This window comes from Notolepis coatsorum (genome assembly GCF_963971535.1).
Source record: "Notolepis coatsorum genome assembly, chromosome: 14".
In the NCBI taxonomy this organism is placed as follows: domain Eukaryota; kingdom Metazoa; phylum Chordata; class Actinopteri; order Aulopiformes; family Paralepididae; genus Notolepis; species Notolepis coatsorum.
In genome coordinates this window covers 877,293-896,708 of record NC_140178.1, presented here as the reverse complement: position 1 = coordinate 896,708, position 19,416 = coordinate 877,293, and the positions used below count along the sequence as shown (strand labels likewise).

The following is a 19,416-nucleotide window of genomic DNA, read 5'->3' as shown; positions in this document are numbered from 1 at the left end:
TGCAGCACACGTACAGTACAGCCTCTAATGTAGTGTCATCATGCAGCACACGTACAGTACAGCCTCTAATGTACTGTCATCATGCAGCACACGTACAGTACAGCCTCTAATGTAGTGTCATCATGCAGCACACGTACAGTACAGCCTCTAATGTAGTGTCATCATGCAGCACACGTACAGTACAGCCTCTAATGTACTGTCATCATGCAGCACACGTACAGTACAGCCTCTAATGTAGTGTCATCATGCAGCACACGTACAGTACAGCCTCTAATGTAGTGTCATCATGCAGCACACGTACAGTACAGCCTCTAATGTACTGTCATCATGCAGCACACGTACAGTACAGCCTCTAATGTAGTGTCATCATGCAGCACACGTACAGTACAGCCTCTAATGTAGTGTCATCATGCACGTACAGTACAGCCTCTAATGTAGTGTCATCAGGCAGCACACGTACAGTACAGCCTCTAATGTAGTGTCATCATGCAGCACACGTACAGTACAGCCTCTAATGTAGTGTCATCATGCAGCACACGTACAGTACAGCCTCTAATGTAGTGTCATCATGCAGCACACGTACAGTACAGCCTCTAATGTACTGTCATCATGCAGCACACGTACAGTACAGCCTCTAATGTAGTGTCATCATGCAGCACACGTACAGTACAGCCTCTAATGTAGTGTCATCATGCAGCACACGTACAGTACAGCCTCTAATGTACTGTCATCATGCAGCACACGTACAGTACAGCCTCTAATGTAGTGTCATCAGGCAGCACACGTACAGTACAGCCTCTAATGTAGTGTCATCATGCAGCACACGTACAGTACAGCCTCTAATGTAGTGTCATCATGCAGCACACGTACAGTACAGCCTCTAATGTAGTGTCATCATGCAGCACACGTACAGTACAGCCTCTAATGTAGTGTCATCATGCAGCACACGTACAGTACAGCCTCTAATGTACTGTCATCATGCAGCACACGTACAGTACAGCCTCTAATGTAGTGTCATCATGCAGCACACGTACAGTACAGCCTCTAATGTAGTGTCATCAGGCAGCACACGTACAGTACAGCCTCTAATGTAGTGTCATCATGCAGCACACGTACAGTACAGCCTCTAATGTAGTGTCATCATGCAGCACACGTACAGTACAGCCTCTAATGTAGTGTCATCATGCAGCACACGTACAGTACAGCCTCTAATGTAGTGTCATCATGCAGCACACGTACAGTACAGCCTCTAATGTAGTGTCATCAGGCAGCACACGTACAGTACAGCCTCTAATGTAGTGTCATCATGCAGCACACGTACAGTACAGCCTCTAATGTAGTGTCATCATGCAGCACACGTACAGTACAGCCTCTAATGTAGTGTCATCATGCAGCACACGTACAGTACAGCCTCTAATGTAGTGTCATCATGCAGCACACGTACAGTACAGCCTCTAATGTAGTGTCATCATGCAGCACACGTACAGTACAGCCTCTAATGTAGTGTCATCATGCAGCACACGTACAGTACAGCCTCTAATGTAGTGTCATCATGCAGCACACGTACAGTACAGCCTCTAATGTAGTGTCATCATGCAGCACACGTACAGTACAGCCTCTAATGTAGTGTCATCATGCAGCACACGTACAGTACAGCCTCTAATGTAGTGTCATCATGCAGCACACGTACAGTACAGCCTCTAATGTAGTGTCATCATGCAGCACACGTACAGTACAGCCTCTAATGTAGTGTCATCAGGCAGCACACGTACAGTACAGCCTCTAATGTAGTGTCATCATGCAGCACACGTACAGTACAGCCTCTAATGTAGTGTCATCATGCAGCACACGTACAGTACAGCCTCTAATGTAGTGTCATCATGCAGCACACGTACAGTACAGCCTCTAATGTAGTGTCATCATGCAGCACACGTACAGTACAGCCTCTAATGTAGTGTCATCATGCAGCACACGTACAGTACAGCCTCTAATGTAGTGTCATCATGCAGCACACGTACAGTACAGCCTCTAATGTAGTGTCATCATGCAGCACACGTACAGTACAGCCTCTAATGTAGTGTCATCAGGCAGCACACGTACAGTACAGCCTCTAATGTAGTGTCATCAGGCAGCACACGTACAGTACAGCCTCTAATGTAGTGTCATCATGCAGCACACGTACAGTACAGCCTCTAATGTAGTGTCATCATGCAGCACACGTACAGTACAGCCTCTAATGTAGTGTCATCAGGCAGCACACGTACAGTACAGCCTCTAATGTACTGTCATCATGCAGCACACGTACAGTACAGCCTCTAATGTAGTGTCATCATGCAGCACACGTACAGTACAGCCTCTAATGTAGTGTCATCATGCAGCACACGTACAGTACAGCCTCTAATGTAGTGTCATCATGCAGCACACGTACAGTACAGCCTCTAATGTAGTGTCATCATGCAGCACACGTACAGTACAGCCTCTAATGTACTGTCATCATGCAGCACACGTACAGTACAGCCTCTAATGTAGTGTCATCATGCAGCACACGTACAGTACAGCCTCTAATGTAGTGTCATCATGCAGCACACGTACAGTACAGCCTCTAATGTAGTGTCATCATGCAGCACACGTACAGTACAGCCTCTAATGTAGTGTCATCATGCAGCACACGTACAGTACAGCCTCTAATGTAGTGTCATCATGCAGCACACGTACAGTACAGCCTCTAATGTAGTGTCATCATGCAGCACACGTACAGTACAGCCTCTAATGTACTGTCATCATGCAGCACACGTACAGTACAGCCTCTAATGTAGTGTCATCAGGCAGCACACGTACAGTACAGCCTCTAATGTAGTGTCATCAGGCAGCACACGTACAGTACAGCCTCTAATGTAGTGTCATCATGCAGCACACGTACAGTACAGCCTCTAATGTAGTGTCATCAGGCAGCACACGTACAGTACAGCCTCTAATGTAGTGTCATCAGGCAGCACACGTACAGTACAGCCTCTAATGTAGTGTCATCAGGCAGCACACGTACAGTACAACGAAAGGAAGTTTGGCAAAAAAAAAAAAAAAAAGATTGAAGAGGTAAAAAGGAAAATAATTATAGAGCATGATATATATGACGTTAATTTATGGTATGCAGGTTAAAATAAAAAAAATTAAAATGTATTTGGAAATAGCAACAGTAGAAACAAAACTAAAAGATGACTGTGTTTTGAGTCAACAGAAATGTTTACATTTATTGTTGTATGGTATAGCATTTAAAGAAAGGAGGATGTGGTGATTTATACTAACCACTAGATGGCCCCATCTACCAGGGTACCAATACACAGTCTCTATAACTATGATGATGAGACACCTGTTGCATGTTGACATGTTATGCTACCTAACTACTACCAGGACCTAAATAAATGATATTAAAAGAACCCCAGTTTCTTCATTGATGGACAGAAACATTACAGAGGTCCTGGGAGCGGGAGGACCTACTTGTGATCATGATCTCGGTGAGGTCTCGGAGCAATATGCGGAAGGTGGGCCTCTCCACGGGGTCATAGGTCAAACACCGGCTGATGAAACCGGCCAGTTCCTGGGAGGAAGGTTCAGCCAAGCGGCCCTTCTGCTGGTAGAAGTGTTCTTTCTGTCGGGCATAAAGGCCAGTGGTCACAGTCCATAATAATAATAATAATAATAATAATAATACACTTTATTTGAATAGTACCTTTCATACAAGAATTGCAGCCCAAAGTGCTGTAGTGATGTAGACACAAAATAGACAGGCATAAAATGAGCAGAGAATTTAAACCTCCCGGAACATTTGTAATAGATTTCTGTCATTAAATTCTATGAAAAATGAAAAAATTTGGCCTCCCATCCACATGAAAAAGATAGAGGTCGTCTGGTAATCAGAAGGTTAGTGTTAGACAGTGTCTCAGGAGGTAGAGTCTGGTAATCAGAAGGTTAGGGTTAGACAGTGTCTCAGGAGGTAGAGTCTGGTAATCAGAAGGTTAGGGTTAGACAGTGTCTCAGGAGGTAGAGTCTGGTAATCAGAAGGTTAGAGTTAGACAGTGTCTCAGGAGGTAGAGTCTGGTAATCAGATGGTTAGGGTTAGACAGTGTCTCAGGAGGTAGAGTCTGGTAATCAGAAGGTTAGGGTTAGACAGTGTCTCAGGAGGTAGAGTCTGGTAATCAGAAGGTTAGAGTTAGACAGTGTCTCAGGAGGTAGAGTCTGGTAATCAGAAGGTTAGGGTTAGACAGTGTCTCAGGAGGTAGAGTCTGGTCATCAGAAGGTTAGGGTTAGACAGTGTCTCAGGAGGTAGAGTCTGGTCATCAGAAGGTTAGAGTTAGACAGTGTCTCAGGAGGTAGAGTCTGGTGATCAGAAGGTTAGGGTTAGACAGTGTCTCAGGAGGTAGAGTCTGGTAATCAGAAGGTTAGGGTTAGACAGTGTCTCAGGAGGTAGAGTCTGGTAATCAGAAGGTTAGAGTTAGACAGTGTCTCAGGAGGTAGAGTCTGGTAATCAGAAGGTTAGGGTTAGACAGTGTCTCAGGAGGTAGAGTCTGGTAATCAGAAGGTTAGAGTTAGACAGTGTCTCAGGAGGTAGAGTCTGGTAATCAGAAGGTTAGTGTTAGACAGTGTCTCAGGAGGTAGAGTCTGGTAATCAGAAGGTTAGGGTTAGACAGTGTCTCAGGAGGTAGAGTCTGGTAATCAGAAGGTTAGAGTTAGACAGTGTCTCAGGAGGTAGAGTCTGGTAATCAGAAGGTTAGAGTTAGACAGTGTCTCAGGAGGTAGAGTCTGGTGATCAGAAGGTTAGGGTTAGACAGTGTCTCAGGAGGTAGAGCAGCTCGTCTGGTAATCAGCAGGTGAGGTTAGACAGTGTCTCAGGAGGTAGAGCAGCTCGTCTGGTAATCAGCAGGAGGTTAGATACCTCGGCCAGGGTGCAGCTGCTCAGGGGCAGGTCTCCGTCGTTGCAGATCTCCAGCAGCGTCACCCCGAAGCTCCACTGGTCGGCAGGAGATCGTTCAGGCGCTCCGCTCTCCACGCACTCCGGGGCGATCCACGGGATGCGGTCCACACGCTCTGGAACATTAATAATAATAATAATACATAAACATTTTGTATAGCGCTTTTCCGAATGCTCAAAGACACTTTACAGAGCAAAATAAACAATACAGTTTTAGTAGATTTTTTTTTAAATTAAAATAATTATATAAAAAGGTGATCCAACACGTTGGATTCACCCAGACACACTCTGCCCGAAGGTGTGGACTCTGGCCCGTCTTGATGTGATCTATCTGGAGATATCTGGATCACAGGGTGTGATGGACATTAGATCTCTCTGGATCACAGGGTGTGATGGACATTAGATCTCTCTGGATCACAGGGTGTGATGGACATTAGATCTCTCTGGATCACAGGGTGTGATGGACATTAGATCTCTCTGGATCACAGGGTGTGATGGACATTAGATCTCTCTGGATCACAGGGTGTGATGGACATTAGATCTCTCTGGATCACAGGGTGTGATGGACATTAGATCTCTCTGGATCACAGGGTGTGATGGACATTAGATCTCTCTGGATCACAGGGTGTGATGGACATTAGATCTCTCTGGATCTCAGGGTGTGATGGACATTAGATCTCTCTGGATCACAGGGTGTGATGGACATTAGATCTCTCGCCTGGGAGATACCCCACCTGGGTAACTGGCATCATGGAAACCTGGTCCCCAAGCGGGATTCGAACCCTGGACCTTCTTGCTGTGAGGCGACAGTGTTAACCACTACACCACCGTGTCTTGTCAATAATCCAATGTACAGTTTTGTTTGTACAGTTGTACAGTGTCCCCCACCCACCCCTCCTACCCAACCCCCCCCCCCCACTCCTACCCATCCCCCCCCCCCCCCCCACCCACCCAACCACCTCCAATGTACAGTCCCCCCCCACCCCCACCTACCCAATCCAATGTACAGTTTCTACGTCAAATGTATATACTCTTTTTTTCTGGACTCTTTTTGTATCACAAACAGTACTGTAATTGCAAATCTGGTATGTCATAAATGTATAGATGTAGCAGTACTGTCTATCTGTATGTCATGTATGTCATATATGTTATGATGAATTGAAAATGGGGGACCCTGATGTAAACAAGACGAAAGTCTTTCTCTGGTCTGCATCCCCTTAACAATTGTATGTATTGAGCTGTACTGTACTGTACCCATTCTGCAATCTGTTAATAAAGTTTTCAATCAATCAATCAAACACATATTGACTAAAGTACCCAGGATCGCAGAATATTAGGTGAACTCTGTCTCCTTAGTGTATAATATCTTCCTTCTTCTAAAGAGCCTCAATGTGACACGTGACGCTGCGAGACAACAAACAGGAAGCGGTTCACAGGAAGTGGAAGACTTCCTGTCACTGTTATCTGGTTGAATAAGCGCCAGAGAGGAGGGAACCAGGCTGCATGTGTGAACTCTGGGCCGGGTCTGGGCCGGAGGGAACCAGGCTGCATGTGGAAACTCTGGGCCGGGTCTGGGCCGGAGGACACCAGGCTGCATGTGTGAACTCTGGGCCGGGTCTGGGCCGGAGGGAACCAGGCTGCATGTGTGAACTCTGGGCCGGGTCTGGGCCGGAGGACACCAGGCTGCATGTGTGAACTATGGGCCGGGTCTGGGCCGGAGGGAACCAGGCTGCATGTGTGAACTCTGGGCCGGGTCTGGGCCGGAGGGAACCAGGCTGCATGTGTGAACTCTGGGCCGGGTCTGGGCCGGAGGACACCAGGCTGCATGTGTGAACTATGGGCCGGGTCTGGGCCGGAGGGAACCAGGCTGCATGTGTGAACTCTGGGCCGGGTCTGGGCCGGAGGACACCAGGCTGCATGTGTGAACTCTGGGCCGGGTCTGGGCCGGAGGACACCAGGCTGCATGTGTGAACTCTGGGCCGGGTCTGGGCCGGAGGACACCAGGCTGCATGTGGAAACTCTGGGCCGGGTCTGGGCCGGAGGAAACCAGGCTGCATGTGGAAACTCTGGGCCGGAGCCTGATCTCAAAGCAGAAGAACCCGCTTCCAGAGAGCGGCACCAACTCTTTGCTGGTCCAGAACCAAGATTATTGTTGGAAGCCGATACATTTAGTGATCTAACCACAAAAATGTGTCTCCTTTCCAGCAAGTCTCTTACTCACAACAACATTCCGTGAGCTGAGCAGGGCTGTGCTTATAGGTGAAGTATTTCCAACCACCAACTACCCAAACAACCGCCTCTTTGAACCGCTGCGGTCAGGCGAGCGCTACCGGAGTCTCGTGGCCGACACAGAGAGACTCAGAAGGAGCTTCTATCCCCAGGCGAGCGCTACCGGAGTCTCATGGCCGGCACAGAGAGACTCAGAAGGAGCTTCTATCCCCAGGCAAGCGCTACCGGAGTCTCATGGCCGGTGTTGAGTGCTACAGTGTAGGTTAGTATATTAGGACATGACAGTAAGGTTAGTTAGGGTTATCTTTTTTATTTTTTTTACCTCATTGTCTGCATTTTGTACCTCATTGTACTTAGGTTGTACTTTGGTTTGTATATTGTATAGTGTTGGGCTCTCTAGGAGAGGAGCAGTTCTTAGGGATGGGCATCGGTTTGAATATTCGTTAAATGATCAAAAATCGAATAGTTTATGTGAATATCGTTTCGTCACAAAAGATATATTTCCCCTTGTTTTTAGATGAAAGAAAGGTGAAGAAAGAGAGTTACATGGCAGCAGCGTTTTGTACGTTTGCCGTGTTGTTTCACTAAGTTCACAATATTTTTTTGTCTACTTTTTCTCCCCGTTTTTCTATTTTTTTCTCCCGTCCCCAATTTCGTATTGTCCACTTCTCCCCTCCCCTGTCCCGAACGTTGCTAGACCATGCCTCCCACTGGTCGGCTGCAATGTGGACCAAGCCTTGCATCACGTGTCCCCTCCGGTACTCGAGGAGGCAGCCGTCGCATCTTTTCACCTGAACAGCGCGATCTCTCAGCGGCGAGGGTCTGCGTTTGGAGGGCACGATCGAATAGTTCCCAGTGACGATCAAATAGTTCCCAGTGACGATCGAATAGTTCCCAGTGACGATCGAATAGTTCCCAGTGACGATCGAATAGTTCCCAGTGACGATCAAATAGTTCCCAGTGACGATCGAATAGTCATTTTGTGAGTTTTGCCCTTCCCTTGAAAGGGGGTACAGGGAGAGTTGAAAGGGGGTACAGGGAGCGTTGAAAGGGGGTACAGGGAGCGTTGAAAGGGGGTACAGGGAGAGTTGAAAGGGGGTACAGGGAGCGTTGAAAGGGGGTACAGGGAGCGTTGAAAGGGGGTACGGGGAGCGTTGAAAGGGGGTACAGGTTAGGGTTATACCGACCTTCCCGCGACAGGACGCTGAGGGCGATGCCGGGGTCACTCAGCTTGATGAAGGGGGAGGAGCCGTCCTCCAGACCTCGCCGGGCGAGCAGGATGTTCCTGGAGCAGACGTTCCCATGAACCAGCCCTCTGGTCTCCTGCAGGGGGCAGCACAGACATCATGAGGTATTCTAAATGAACCAGCCCTCTGGTCTCCTGCAGGGGGCAGCACAGACATCATGAGGTATTCTAAATGAACCAGCCCTCTGGTCTCCTGCAGGGGGCAGCACAGACATCATGAGGTATTCTAAATGAACCAGCCCTCTGGTCTCCTGCAGGGGGCAGCACAGACATCATGAGGTATTCTAAATGAACCAGCCCTCTGGTCTCCTGCAGGGGGCAGCACAGACATCATGAGGTATTCTAAATGAACCACCCTCTGGTCTCCTGCAGGGGGCACTACAGACACCATGATCATTCTGACCTCCGACAAGTCCAAGATCTCAAATAAAGGGGTTATAGCATGTGGGTTAAGTGATCATTATATGATATTCTGTACCCGAAAAAAACTAAAACAAAAGGCTGGCTGCCACAAAACAGTCACATCTAGAGACCTCAAAACCTACTCTAGCGAGGCCTTCAACCTTGAACTGGAGAGTCTGGACTGGTCAGATGAACTCAATGGTACACTGGTTGACGAAACATGGCTTGGTTTCAAAACCAAATTCTCAGCAATACTAAACGACATGGCCCCCCTAAGAACCACCAGGGTAAAAAATCGCGCTGAGCCGTGGATGCACTCCGAAATACTGGCCGCTATGAAAACCAGAGACAAAAAATGCTCTGAGTTTCGTAAAAGTCAGTCAAAGCTTACTAAAAGCACGAGCAGTGAACTCCAAGCCCACGTGACTGAACTCAAACTAGAAAGAAACAGACTAAGAAACGACGTAAACTCCATGATCAAAACTGCAAAAAAGAATTTCATCAATGACAAAACTGAGGAAAACAAAAACAAACCACGTGAACTTTGGAAATTACTCAATAATCAACTAGGATGCAGTAAAAAACTTAAAACCAGATTCTCAAACATAAACATAAAAACTGACAACACGCTCATCACAGACAAGCTGGATGTAGCCAATTACTTAAACATTTTCTTCACAAACATAGCCACAACACTGGTAAACAAACTACCCTCCCACTCAGGGCTTTATGGGGTAGAACACATAGTAGCTTTCTACAAAAACCTAGGGGTCCGCAAGGACGACTTCAAGCTGGAAATGGTAACAACAGATGAGGTACTCAATAAACTGAGCGCCCTCCAACCTAACAAGGCCACTGGCCATGACAACATCCCCTCCAAATTCCTCAGAGACTCAGCAGCCGCCATCACACCAATCATCACACACATAATAAACCTCTCCATAAAACAGGGACACGTCCCCAAGGACTTCAAAATTGCGAGGGTGACCCCTCTGCACAAAAAGGGCAGCAAATTAGACCCAGGCAACTACCGCCCTGTTTCTATTCTCACCTCCATCTCGAAAGTCATGGAAAAAATAGTCTACGAACAGGTCGAAAAGTACCTAGCGGAAAAAAATCTAATCTACGAATTCCAATCTGGCTTCAGAACATCCCACTCCACTGACACATGCCTTCTCTATTTGAATGACCACATCAAACAAGAGGTGGACGCAGGCAAATACTGCGGCATGGTCATGCTGGACCTACAAAAGGCCTTTGACACGGTCAATCACTCCATTCTGATTGACAAGCTAAAAGCAATTGGTTTTGATAGTCTATCAGTGAGCTGGATGCAATCCTACCTTGAGGGGAGGGAACAGATGGTGGAGGTAAACGGTACCCTATCCCCCCCCCTCACAGTGAGCTGTGGTGTTCCACAAGGAAGCATACTAGGACCGCTACTGTTCCTAATTTATGCAAATGACATGTCGTCAGCTTGTGACTGCAACTTGTTCCTGTTTGCGGACGACTCAGCCCTGCTGGTCTCTGACAAGAACAAGTTACAGGTTGAAAAAACCCTCAGCTCGGAACTAGGCAGAATCTGCATATGGCTCGCTGATAACAAACTATCATTACACATGGGCAAAACAGAGTCCATTCTCTTCGGTTCAAATAACAAACTCAGCAAAACCGACGGCTTCTCAGTTACAGTGGGTGACAATATTGTCACAAGGAAAGATGAAATTACCTACCTGGGGTCCATCCTAGAGGCTAATCTCTCCTGTGACAAAATGGCATCCAATGTAATAAAAAAAGTCAACCAACGAACTCGATTCTTGTACCGGATCTCCTCTCTGGTAAACAAGAACACCCTGAAGACTCTGGCAGGAGCACTCATTCAGGGGTACTACGACTATGCTTGCACCTCATGGTACCAAAGCACCTCAAAGGCGCTAAAAACAAAATTACAAACATCTCAAAACAAACTGGTCAGACTACTGCTTGACCTTACTCCTAGAACCCACCTCACCCCTGCCCACTTCGACAACCTAGGATGGCTTAGAGTAGACGACAGAGTACAACAACTTGCAATGGGCCTGGTCTACAAGATACACTACACGACCAAGGTACCCATGTACATGTCAAAATACTTCCCAAAGGTCAGTGAATACCACGATCACAACACCAGAGGGAGCTCCACAAATCATGTCAAACCCAGATTCGGCTCAAATAAGGGACTAAACACGTTTCGCAATTATGCCACATCAATGTGGAACGCCCTACCCAAAGCTGTAAAGGAATGTGGATCACTACCCACTTTCAAAACCTCTCTCAAGGGACACCTACGGGAGACTGCAATTCAACACTGGCCCCTGTAAATATCCTAACCCAATCATTCCAACCCCCTCCAATGTACAGTCATTTACCTAGTATGGTTTTGTCAATAGTTCAATGTACAATTGTGTTTGTTTGTACAGTGTCTCCTCCCCCCCCCCCCTCAATGTACAGTGTTACTTGTTTATACAGTGTGCCCCCCGCCCCCCCCCTCCCCCCAACCACCTCCAATGTAAATTACCCAGTATGGTTGTCAATATCCCAATGTACCCAACCCCCCCCACCCAACCTCCAATGTACAGTTTCTACGTCAAATGTATATACTCCCTTTTCTTGACTCCTTCTGTATCACAAACAGTACTGTATTTGCAAATCTGGTATGTCATAAATGTATAGATGTAGCAGTACTGACTATCTGTATGTCATGTATGTCATATATGTCTATATGAATTGAAAATGGGGGACCCTGATGGAAACAAGACAAACGTCTTTCTCAGGTCTGCATCCCCTTAACAATTGTATGTATTGAGCCGTACTGTATTGTACCCATTCTGCAATCTGTTAAATAAAGTTTTCATTCATTCATTCATTCATTCATTCATTCATTCATGAGGTATTCTAAATGAACCAGCCTCTGGTCTCCTGCAGGGGGCACTACAGACATCATGAGGTATTCTAACACCAGCCAGAAACACCTCTGTAGTGTGGTAGGGAAAGGGTTAAATGGCCCAATCCATGATCCAAAATGTAACACTGTATCAGTTAGACACCAACACACTGTATCAGTTAGACACCAACACACTGTATCAGTTACACACCAACACACTGTATCAGTTACACACCAACACACTGTATCAGTTACACACCAACACACTGTATCAGTTAGACACCAACACACTGTATCAGTTACACACCAACACACTGTATCAGTTAGACACCAACACACTGTATCAGTTACACACCAACACACTGTATCAGTTAGACACCAACACACTGTATCAGTTAGACACCAACACACTGTATCAGTTAGACACCAACACCTCCTACACACTGTATCAGTTAGACACCAACACCTCCTACACACTGTATCAGTTACACACCAACACACTGTATCAGTTACACACCAACACACTGTATCAGTTAGACACCAACACCTCCTACACCCTGTATCAGTTGACTGATCTGAACAGCTTGTACCTGAGTCTCTCGTCAGCCCACGCTGAATCCGTAGTAACTCTATGTACTGACCTTTTCACTTGACTGCACCAAAACAATGTCAGTAAGAGCATCTGATTACACCGTTATAAAGCAGAATATTTTAGAATATTTGAGCATAAATTATACAACATACAGGGTATCTGCAGGTTTCAACAAGTTAAATTGAAGACTTTTAAAAGACCTTTTTAATACCACTTACTGCAAAATGTATATATATATAATTAATATTATTTAATCTCCCGACAGCCAGGCTTTTTTTTCATCCAAATTAAATGTAACACTTTTTAATACATTTTAAGGCAGTCAATTGAGAATTATGAATTTAATACTTTTTAATACCCCGCCCTTGAATATGTATATGGGGATAGAAATGACACACCGTCTACTAACAACGAGGACAATGAGATTAAGTTACTCCTGTGCATCAGTGTTACATCTACTGTATGGCTGCTTGTTTCTTTTTCTTCATTAATAATATACTGTTAATATGTTATTCTCCTCTCCTTTGCCCTCTTGTAAAAAAATAAAAAATAATAAAGAATTGTTCTCATTATTGACTCGTGTAAATCTTCCATGTTTTCGCTATAGTGTCTGCCTTATGTCTCTGATCCTGTTTTGTAGTTTATTTTCTAGACCATGTTTACATGTATTTCGTTCATATATGTTTATGGACAATGAGATGGGAGTGGAACTTTGTACAAGAACTCACCAGGTAACAGAGGGTTAACTCACCAGGTAACAGATGAACTCACCAGGTAACAGATGAACTCACCAGGTAACAGAGGGTTAACTCACCAGGTAACAGATGAACTCACCAGGTAACAGATGAACTCACCAGGTAACAGAGGGTTAACTCACCAGGTAACAGATGAACTGTGACCTCATTTTCTACTTCTAATTTACATGCTATACTATGTTATTTGATACTATCTTGTCTAGCACAGTCTCTGGAGCGTAACAGTAAGAAGCATTTTGTACGAAAGTATTCTGTACTTCTGTATGACGACTATTAAAGAAACTTGAAACTTGAACTCACCAGGTAACAGATGAACTCACCAGGTAACAGATGAACTCACCAGGTAACAGATGAACTCACCAGGTAACAGAACTCACCAGGTAACAGAGGGTTAACTCACCAGGTAACAGATGAACTCACCAGGTAACAGATGAACTCACCAGGTAACAGATGAACTCACCAGGTAACAGATGAACTCACCAGGTAACAGATGAACTCACCAGGTAACAGATGATCTCACCAGGTAACAGATGAACTCACCAGGTAACAGAGGGTTAACTCACCAGGTAACAGATGAACTCACCAGGTAACAGATGATCTCACCAGGTAACAGATGAACTCACCAGGTAACAGATGAACTCACCAGGTAACAGATGAACTCACCAGGTAACAGATGAACTCACCAGGTAACAGATGAACTCACCAGGTAACAGATGAACTCACCAGGTAACAGATGAACTCACCAGGTAACAGAGGGTTAACTCACCAGGTAACAGATGAACTCACCAGGTAACAGATGAACTCACCAGGTAACAGGTTAACTCACCAGGTAACATATGAACTCACCAGGTAACAGAGGGTTAACTCACCAGGTAACAGAGGGCGCTGGCGAGTTGCTTCGCTGCGATGAACTTCCACTGCGGCGTCACCAGGGGGCGCTCCCTGCGGAGGAAAACATCCAGCGGCCCGAACTCCACGAACTCCTCCACCATGACATCTGTGGAGACAAGCAGACAGACAGGTCAGAGGTCAGACTGTCTGTGGAGACATTTACATGAAGCAGAGCGACAGGTCAGAGGTCAGACTGTCTGTGGAGACGTTTACATGAAGCAGAGCGACAGGTCAGACTCCTGTCTGTGGAGACATTTACATGAAGCAGACAGACAGGTCAGAGGTCAAACTGTCTGTGGAGACATTTACATGAAGCAGACAGACAGGTCAGAGGTCAAACTGTCTGTGGAGACATTTACATGAAGCAGACAGACAGGTCAGAGGTCAAACTGTCTGTGGAGACGTTTACATGAAGCAGACAGACAGGTCAGAGGTCAAACTGTCTGTGGAGACATTTACATGAAGCAGAGCGACAGGTCAGAGGTCAAACTGTCTGTGGAGACATTTACATGAAGCAGAGTGACAGGTCAAATGTATCCAACCCTCTATTGGAGGACATTTATTTTTATTTAACCTTTATTTAACCAGGAAGTCCCATTGAGATACAAGATCTCTTTTACAAGGGAGACCTGGCCAAGATCACAGCAATAACATTTGCAATATATCCGACAGCAATATCACATGTAAACACAAAAACACAAAGCAGAATAGTCTAAGACTCTACATAATAGTAAAAGTGTACGACAGTAAAATACAGGGTAATACAGTAATTTTGCAGTTTTGCAGTTGGGACCCGACTACAGAAAGCAGCGACATTCTTCCTGTAGGAAGTTTTGTAATACAGATTTAAATTTGCAGAGAGAGACCGGGGTGTCTAAGTGGATTTACATGAAGTCACGTCAAATGTATTCAACCCTCTATTGGAGGACAGTCAGGCAGGAAGTGACACATAGCTGAAACAGGAAGTGACACAGGGCTGAAACAAGCGTCTTACTCTCAGATCCTTTGACGGACACTCCGTGGACGAACACCAGGTGACTGTGGGACACCTGACTCATCAGGCTCGCCGTCTCGAAGAACGCCTGCGGAGAGACGGGGGGGAGGAGCTAGTCAGGTAACACACGGGGAGGAGGAGCTAGTCAGTCACTGCGGAGAGACGGGGGGAGGAGCTAGTCAGTCACTGCGGAGAGACGGGGGGGAGGAGCTAGTCAGTCACTGCGGAGAGACGGGGGGGAGGAGCTAGTCAGTCACTGTAGAGAGACGGGGAGGAGGAGCTAGTCAGGTAACACACGGGGGGAGGAGCTAGTCAGTCACTCCGCCCGACAGGTGACACGAGGTCACAGCTAACAGGGATCCCAATAAACAATAAACTCAAAGATCATCGTTGGACGCTGAAGAGGACAATTACATAATGGCTTCCGATGAGGCGGCTGGATGGCGCAGCGGAGATTGTGCTCGTCACCAACGCAAGAGACTCCGGTCTCGAATCCGGGTGTCAGCGTTGCCTCCGGGTTGGGCCGGTCGTCATACTGGCTCAATTGGCAGAGTCAGCGGGTGGAAGTCGATGGGTGGTAATCTGGTCGTTGTGGACAGCGACTCCTACAGGTCGGTTGGGGGACGCCTGCACAGCAGAGACAGGAAGTAGCGGGGGTAGTGTGAGCCTCCCACACGTTACACCTCACCACTGAGAGTCCGCGCTGGCAGGTGAAAAGATGTGACAGGCTGCCTCCTCGTGTACCGGAGGGGACAGGTGATGCAAGGCTTCTATCCTCCCTACAACCGACCAGTGGGGGGCATATGCGAGCAATGTTCAAGACAGGGGAGGGGAGAATTGGAAACACGAAATAAGGAGAAAAAGTGGATTAAAAAAAAAAGGCTTCCGATTAGGGATGCTCGATATTGGCTTTTTTACCGATACCGAAATACCGATATTGTCCAACTCTTAATTTCCGATACCGATATCAACCGATACCGATATATGCAGGGTCCCCCCCCCCCCCCCCCCCCCCCCAAAAATGGAATAATTTCAGGTAATTAACATTACATATCTCTTGTTGTGGAATTAACACAACATTATGCATACTTTTGACAATAAATAAAATCAGAATTTGTTATTACTTGCTTGCCTGGGTAAATAAAGGTTATAGAAATGTAAAAAAATATATATATATAAAATTTTGAAAACCGATACAGATATTTTCCGATATCACATTTTAATGCCGATATCGGCCGATAATATCGGTAGGCCAATAATATCGGACATCCCTACTTCCGATGTTTACTCACTAATGTGATGTCTTTGTGAGCAGCATGTTTACTCACTAATGTGATGTCTTTGTGAGCATGTTTACTCACTAATGTGATGTCTTTGTGAGCATGTTTACTCACTAATGTGATGTCTTTGTGAGCAGCATGTTTACTCACTAATGTGATGTCTTTGTGAGCAGCATGTTTACTCACTAATGTGATGTCTTTGTGAGCAGCATGTTTACTCACTAATGTGATGTCTTTGTGAGCAGCATGTTTACTCACTAATGTGATGTCTTTGTGAGCAGCACGTTTACTCACTAATGTGATGTCTTTGTGAGCATGTTTACTCACTAATGTGATGTCTTTGTGAGCATGTTTACTCACTAATGTGATGTCTTTGTGAGCAGCATGTTTACTCACTAATGTGATGTCTTTGTGAGCATGTTTACTCACTAATGTGATGTCTTTGTGAGCAGCATGTTTACTCACTAATGTGATGTCTTTGTGAGCAGCATGTTTACTCACTAATGTGATGTCTTTGTGAGCAGCATGTTTACTCACTAATGTGATGTCTTTGTGAGCATGTTTACTCACTAATGTGATGTCTTTGTGAGCATGTTTACTCACTAATGTGATGTCTTTGTGAGCATGTTTACTCACTAATGCGATGTCTTTGTGAGCAGCATGTTTACTCACTAATGTGATGTCTTTGTGAGCATGTTTACTCACTAATGTGATGTCTTTGTGAGCAGCATGTTTACTCACTAATGTGATGTCTTTGTGAGCATGTTTACTCACTAATGTGATGTCTTTGTGAGCAGCATGTTTACTCACTAATGCGATGTCTTTGTGAGCATGTTTACTCACTAATGTGATGTCTTTGTGAGCAGCATGTTTACTCACTAATGCGATGTCTTTGTGAGCAGCATGTTTACTCACTAATGTGATGTCTTTGTGAGCATGTTTACTCACTAATGTGATGTCTTTGTGAGCATGTTTACTCACTAATGTGATGTCTTTGTGAGCAGCATGTTTACTCACTAATGTGATGTCTTTGTGAGCAGCATGTTTACTCACTAATGTGATGTCTTTGTGAGCAGCATGTTTACTCACTAATGTGATGTCTTTGTGAGCAGCATGTTTACTCACTAATGTGATGTCTTTGTGAGCAGCACGTTTACTCACTAATGTGATGTCTTTGTGAGCATGTTTACTCACTAATGTGATGTCTTTGTGAGCATGTTTACTCACTAATGTGATGTCTTTGTGAGCAGCATGTTTACTCACTAATGTGATGTCTTTGTGAGCATGTTTACTCACTAATGTGATGTCTTTGTGAGCAGCATGTTTACTCACTAATGTGATGTCTTTGTGAGCAGCATGTTTACTCACTAATGCGATGTCTTTGTGAGCAGCATGTTTACTCACTAATGTGATGTCTTTGTGAGCATGTTTACTCACTAATGTGATGTCTTTGTGAGCATGTTTACTCACTAATGTGATGTCTTTGTGAGCAGCATGTTTACTCACTAATGTGATGTCTTTTTGAGCAGCATGTTTACTCACTAATGTGATGTCTTTGTGAGCAGCATGTTTACTCACTAATGTGATGTCTTTGTGAGCAGCATGTTTACTCACTAATGTGATGTCTTTGTGAGCAGCACGTTTACTCACTAATGTGATGTCTTTGTGAGCATGTTTACTCACTAATGTGATGTCTTTGTGAGCATGTTTACTCACTAATGTGATGTCTTTGTGAGCAGCATGTTTACTCACTAATGTGATGTCTTTGTGAGCATGTTTACTCACTAATGTGATGTCTTTGTGAGCAGCATGTTTACTCACTAATGTGATGTCTTTGTGAGCAGCATGTTTACTCACTAATGTGATGTCTTTGTGAGCATGTTTACTCACTAATGTGATGTCTTTGTGAGCATGTTTACTCACTAATGTGATGTATTTGTGAGCATGTTTACTCACTAATGCGATGTCTTTGTGAGCAGCATGTTTACTCACTAATGTGATGTCTTTGTGAGCATGTTTACTCACTAATGTGATGTCTTTGTGAGCAGCATGTTTACTCACTAATGTGATGTCTTTGTGAGCATGTTTACTCACTAATGTGATGTCTTTGTGAGCAGCATGTTTACTCACTAATGCGATGTCTTTGTGAGCATGTTTACTCACTAATGTGATGTCTTTGTGAGCAGCATGTTTACTCACTAATGCGATGTCTTTGTGAGCAGCATGTTTACTCACTAATGTGATGTCTTTGTGAGCATGTTTACTCACTAATGTGATGTCTTTGTGAGCAGCATGTTTACTCACTAATGTGATGTCTTTGTGAGCATGTTTACTCACTAATGTGATGTCTTTGTGAGCATGTTTACTCACTAATGCGATGTCTTTGTGAGCAGCATGTTTACTCACTAATGTGATGTCTTTGTGAGCATGTTTACTCACTAATGTGATGTCTTTGTGAGCAGCATGTTTACTCACTAATGTGATGTCTTTGTGAGCAGCATGTTTACTCACTAATGTGATGTCTTTGTGAGCATGTTTACTCACTAATGCGATGTCTTTGTGAGCAGCATGTTTACTCACTAATGTGATGTCTTTGTGAGCATGTTTACTCACTAATGTGATGTCTTTGTGAGCAGCATGTTTACTCACTAATGTGATGTCTTTGTGAGCATGTTTACTCACTAATGTGATGTCTTTGTGAGCAGCATGTTTACTCACTAATGCGATGTCTTTGTGAGCATGTTTACTCACTAATGTGATGTCTTTGTGAGCAGCATGTTTACTCACTAATGCGATGTCTTTGTGAGCAGCATGTTTACTCACTAATGTGATGTCTTTGTGAGCATGTTTACTCACTAATGTGATGTCTTTGTGAGCAGCATGTTTACTCACTAATGTGATGTCTTTGTGAGCATGTTTACTCACTAATGTGATGTCTTTGTGAGCATGTTTACTCACTAATGCGATGTCTTTGTGAGCAGCATGTTTACTCACTAATGTGATGTCTTTGTGAGCATGTTTACTCACTAATGTGATGTCTTTGTGAGCAGCATGTTTACTCACTAATGTGATGTCTTTGTGAGCAGCATGTTTACTCACTAATGTGATGTCTTTGTGAGCATGTTTACTCACTAATGT

The 19,416-nt window shown here is 45.0% G+C and overlaps 1 protein-coding gene across 2 annotated transcripts in view; it reads right to left on the bottom strand.

The window, feature by feature from the left end:
- tyk2 (tyrosine kinase 2) overlaps positions 1-19,416 on the bottom strand; it is a 76,447-nt gene that overhangs the window by 18,866 nt on the left and 38,165 nt on the right. For both annotated transcript variants that reach the window (XM_084328954.1, XM_084328955.1), the window contains exons 13-17: positions 14,999-15,086; positions 13,983-14,110; positions 8,383-8,518; positions 4,931-5,082; positions 3,496-3,646 (exon numbers count right to left, since the gene is read on the bottom strand). In XM_084328954.1, the coding sequence (XP_084185080.1) occupies positions 3,496-3,646; positions 4,931-5,082; positions 8,383-8,518; positions 13,983-14,110; positions 14,999-15,086 (655 nt within the window). The remainder of the gene's footprint in view (positions 1-3,495; positions 3,647-4,930; positions 5,083-8,382; positions 8,519-13,982; positions 14,111-14,998; positions 15,087-19,416) is intronic.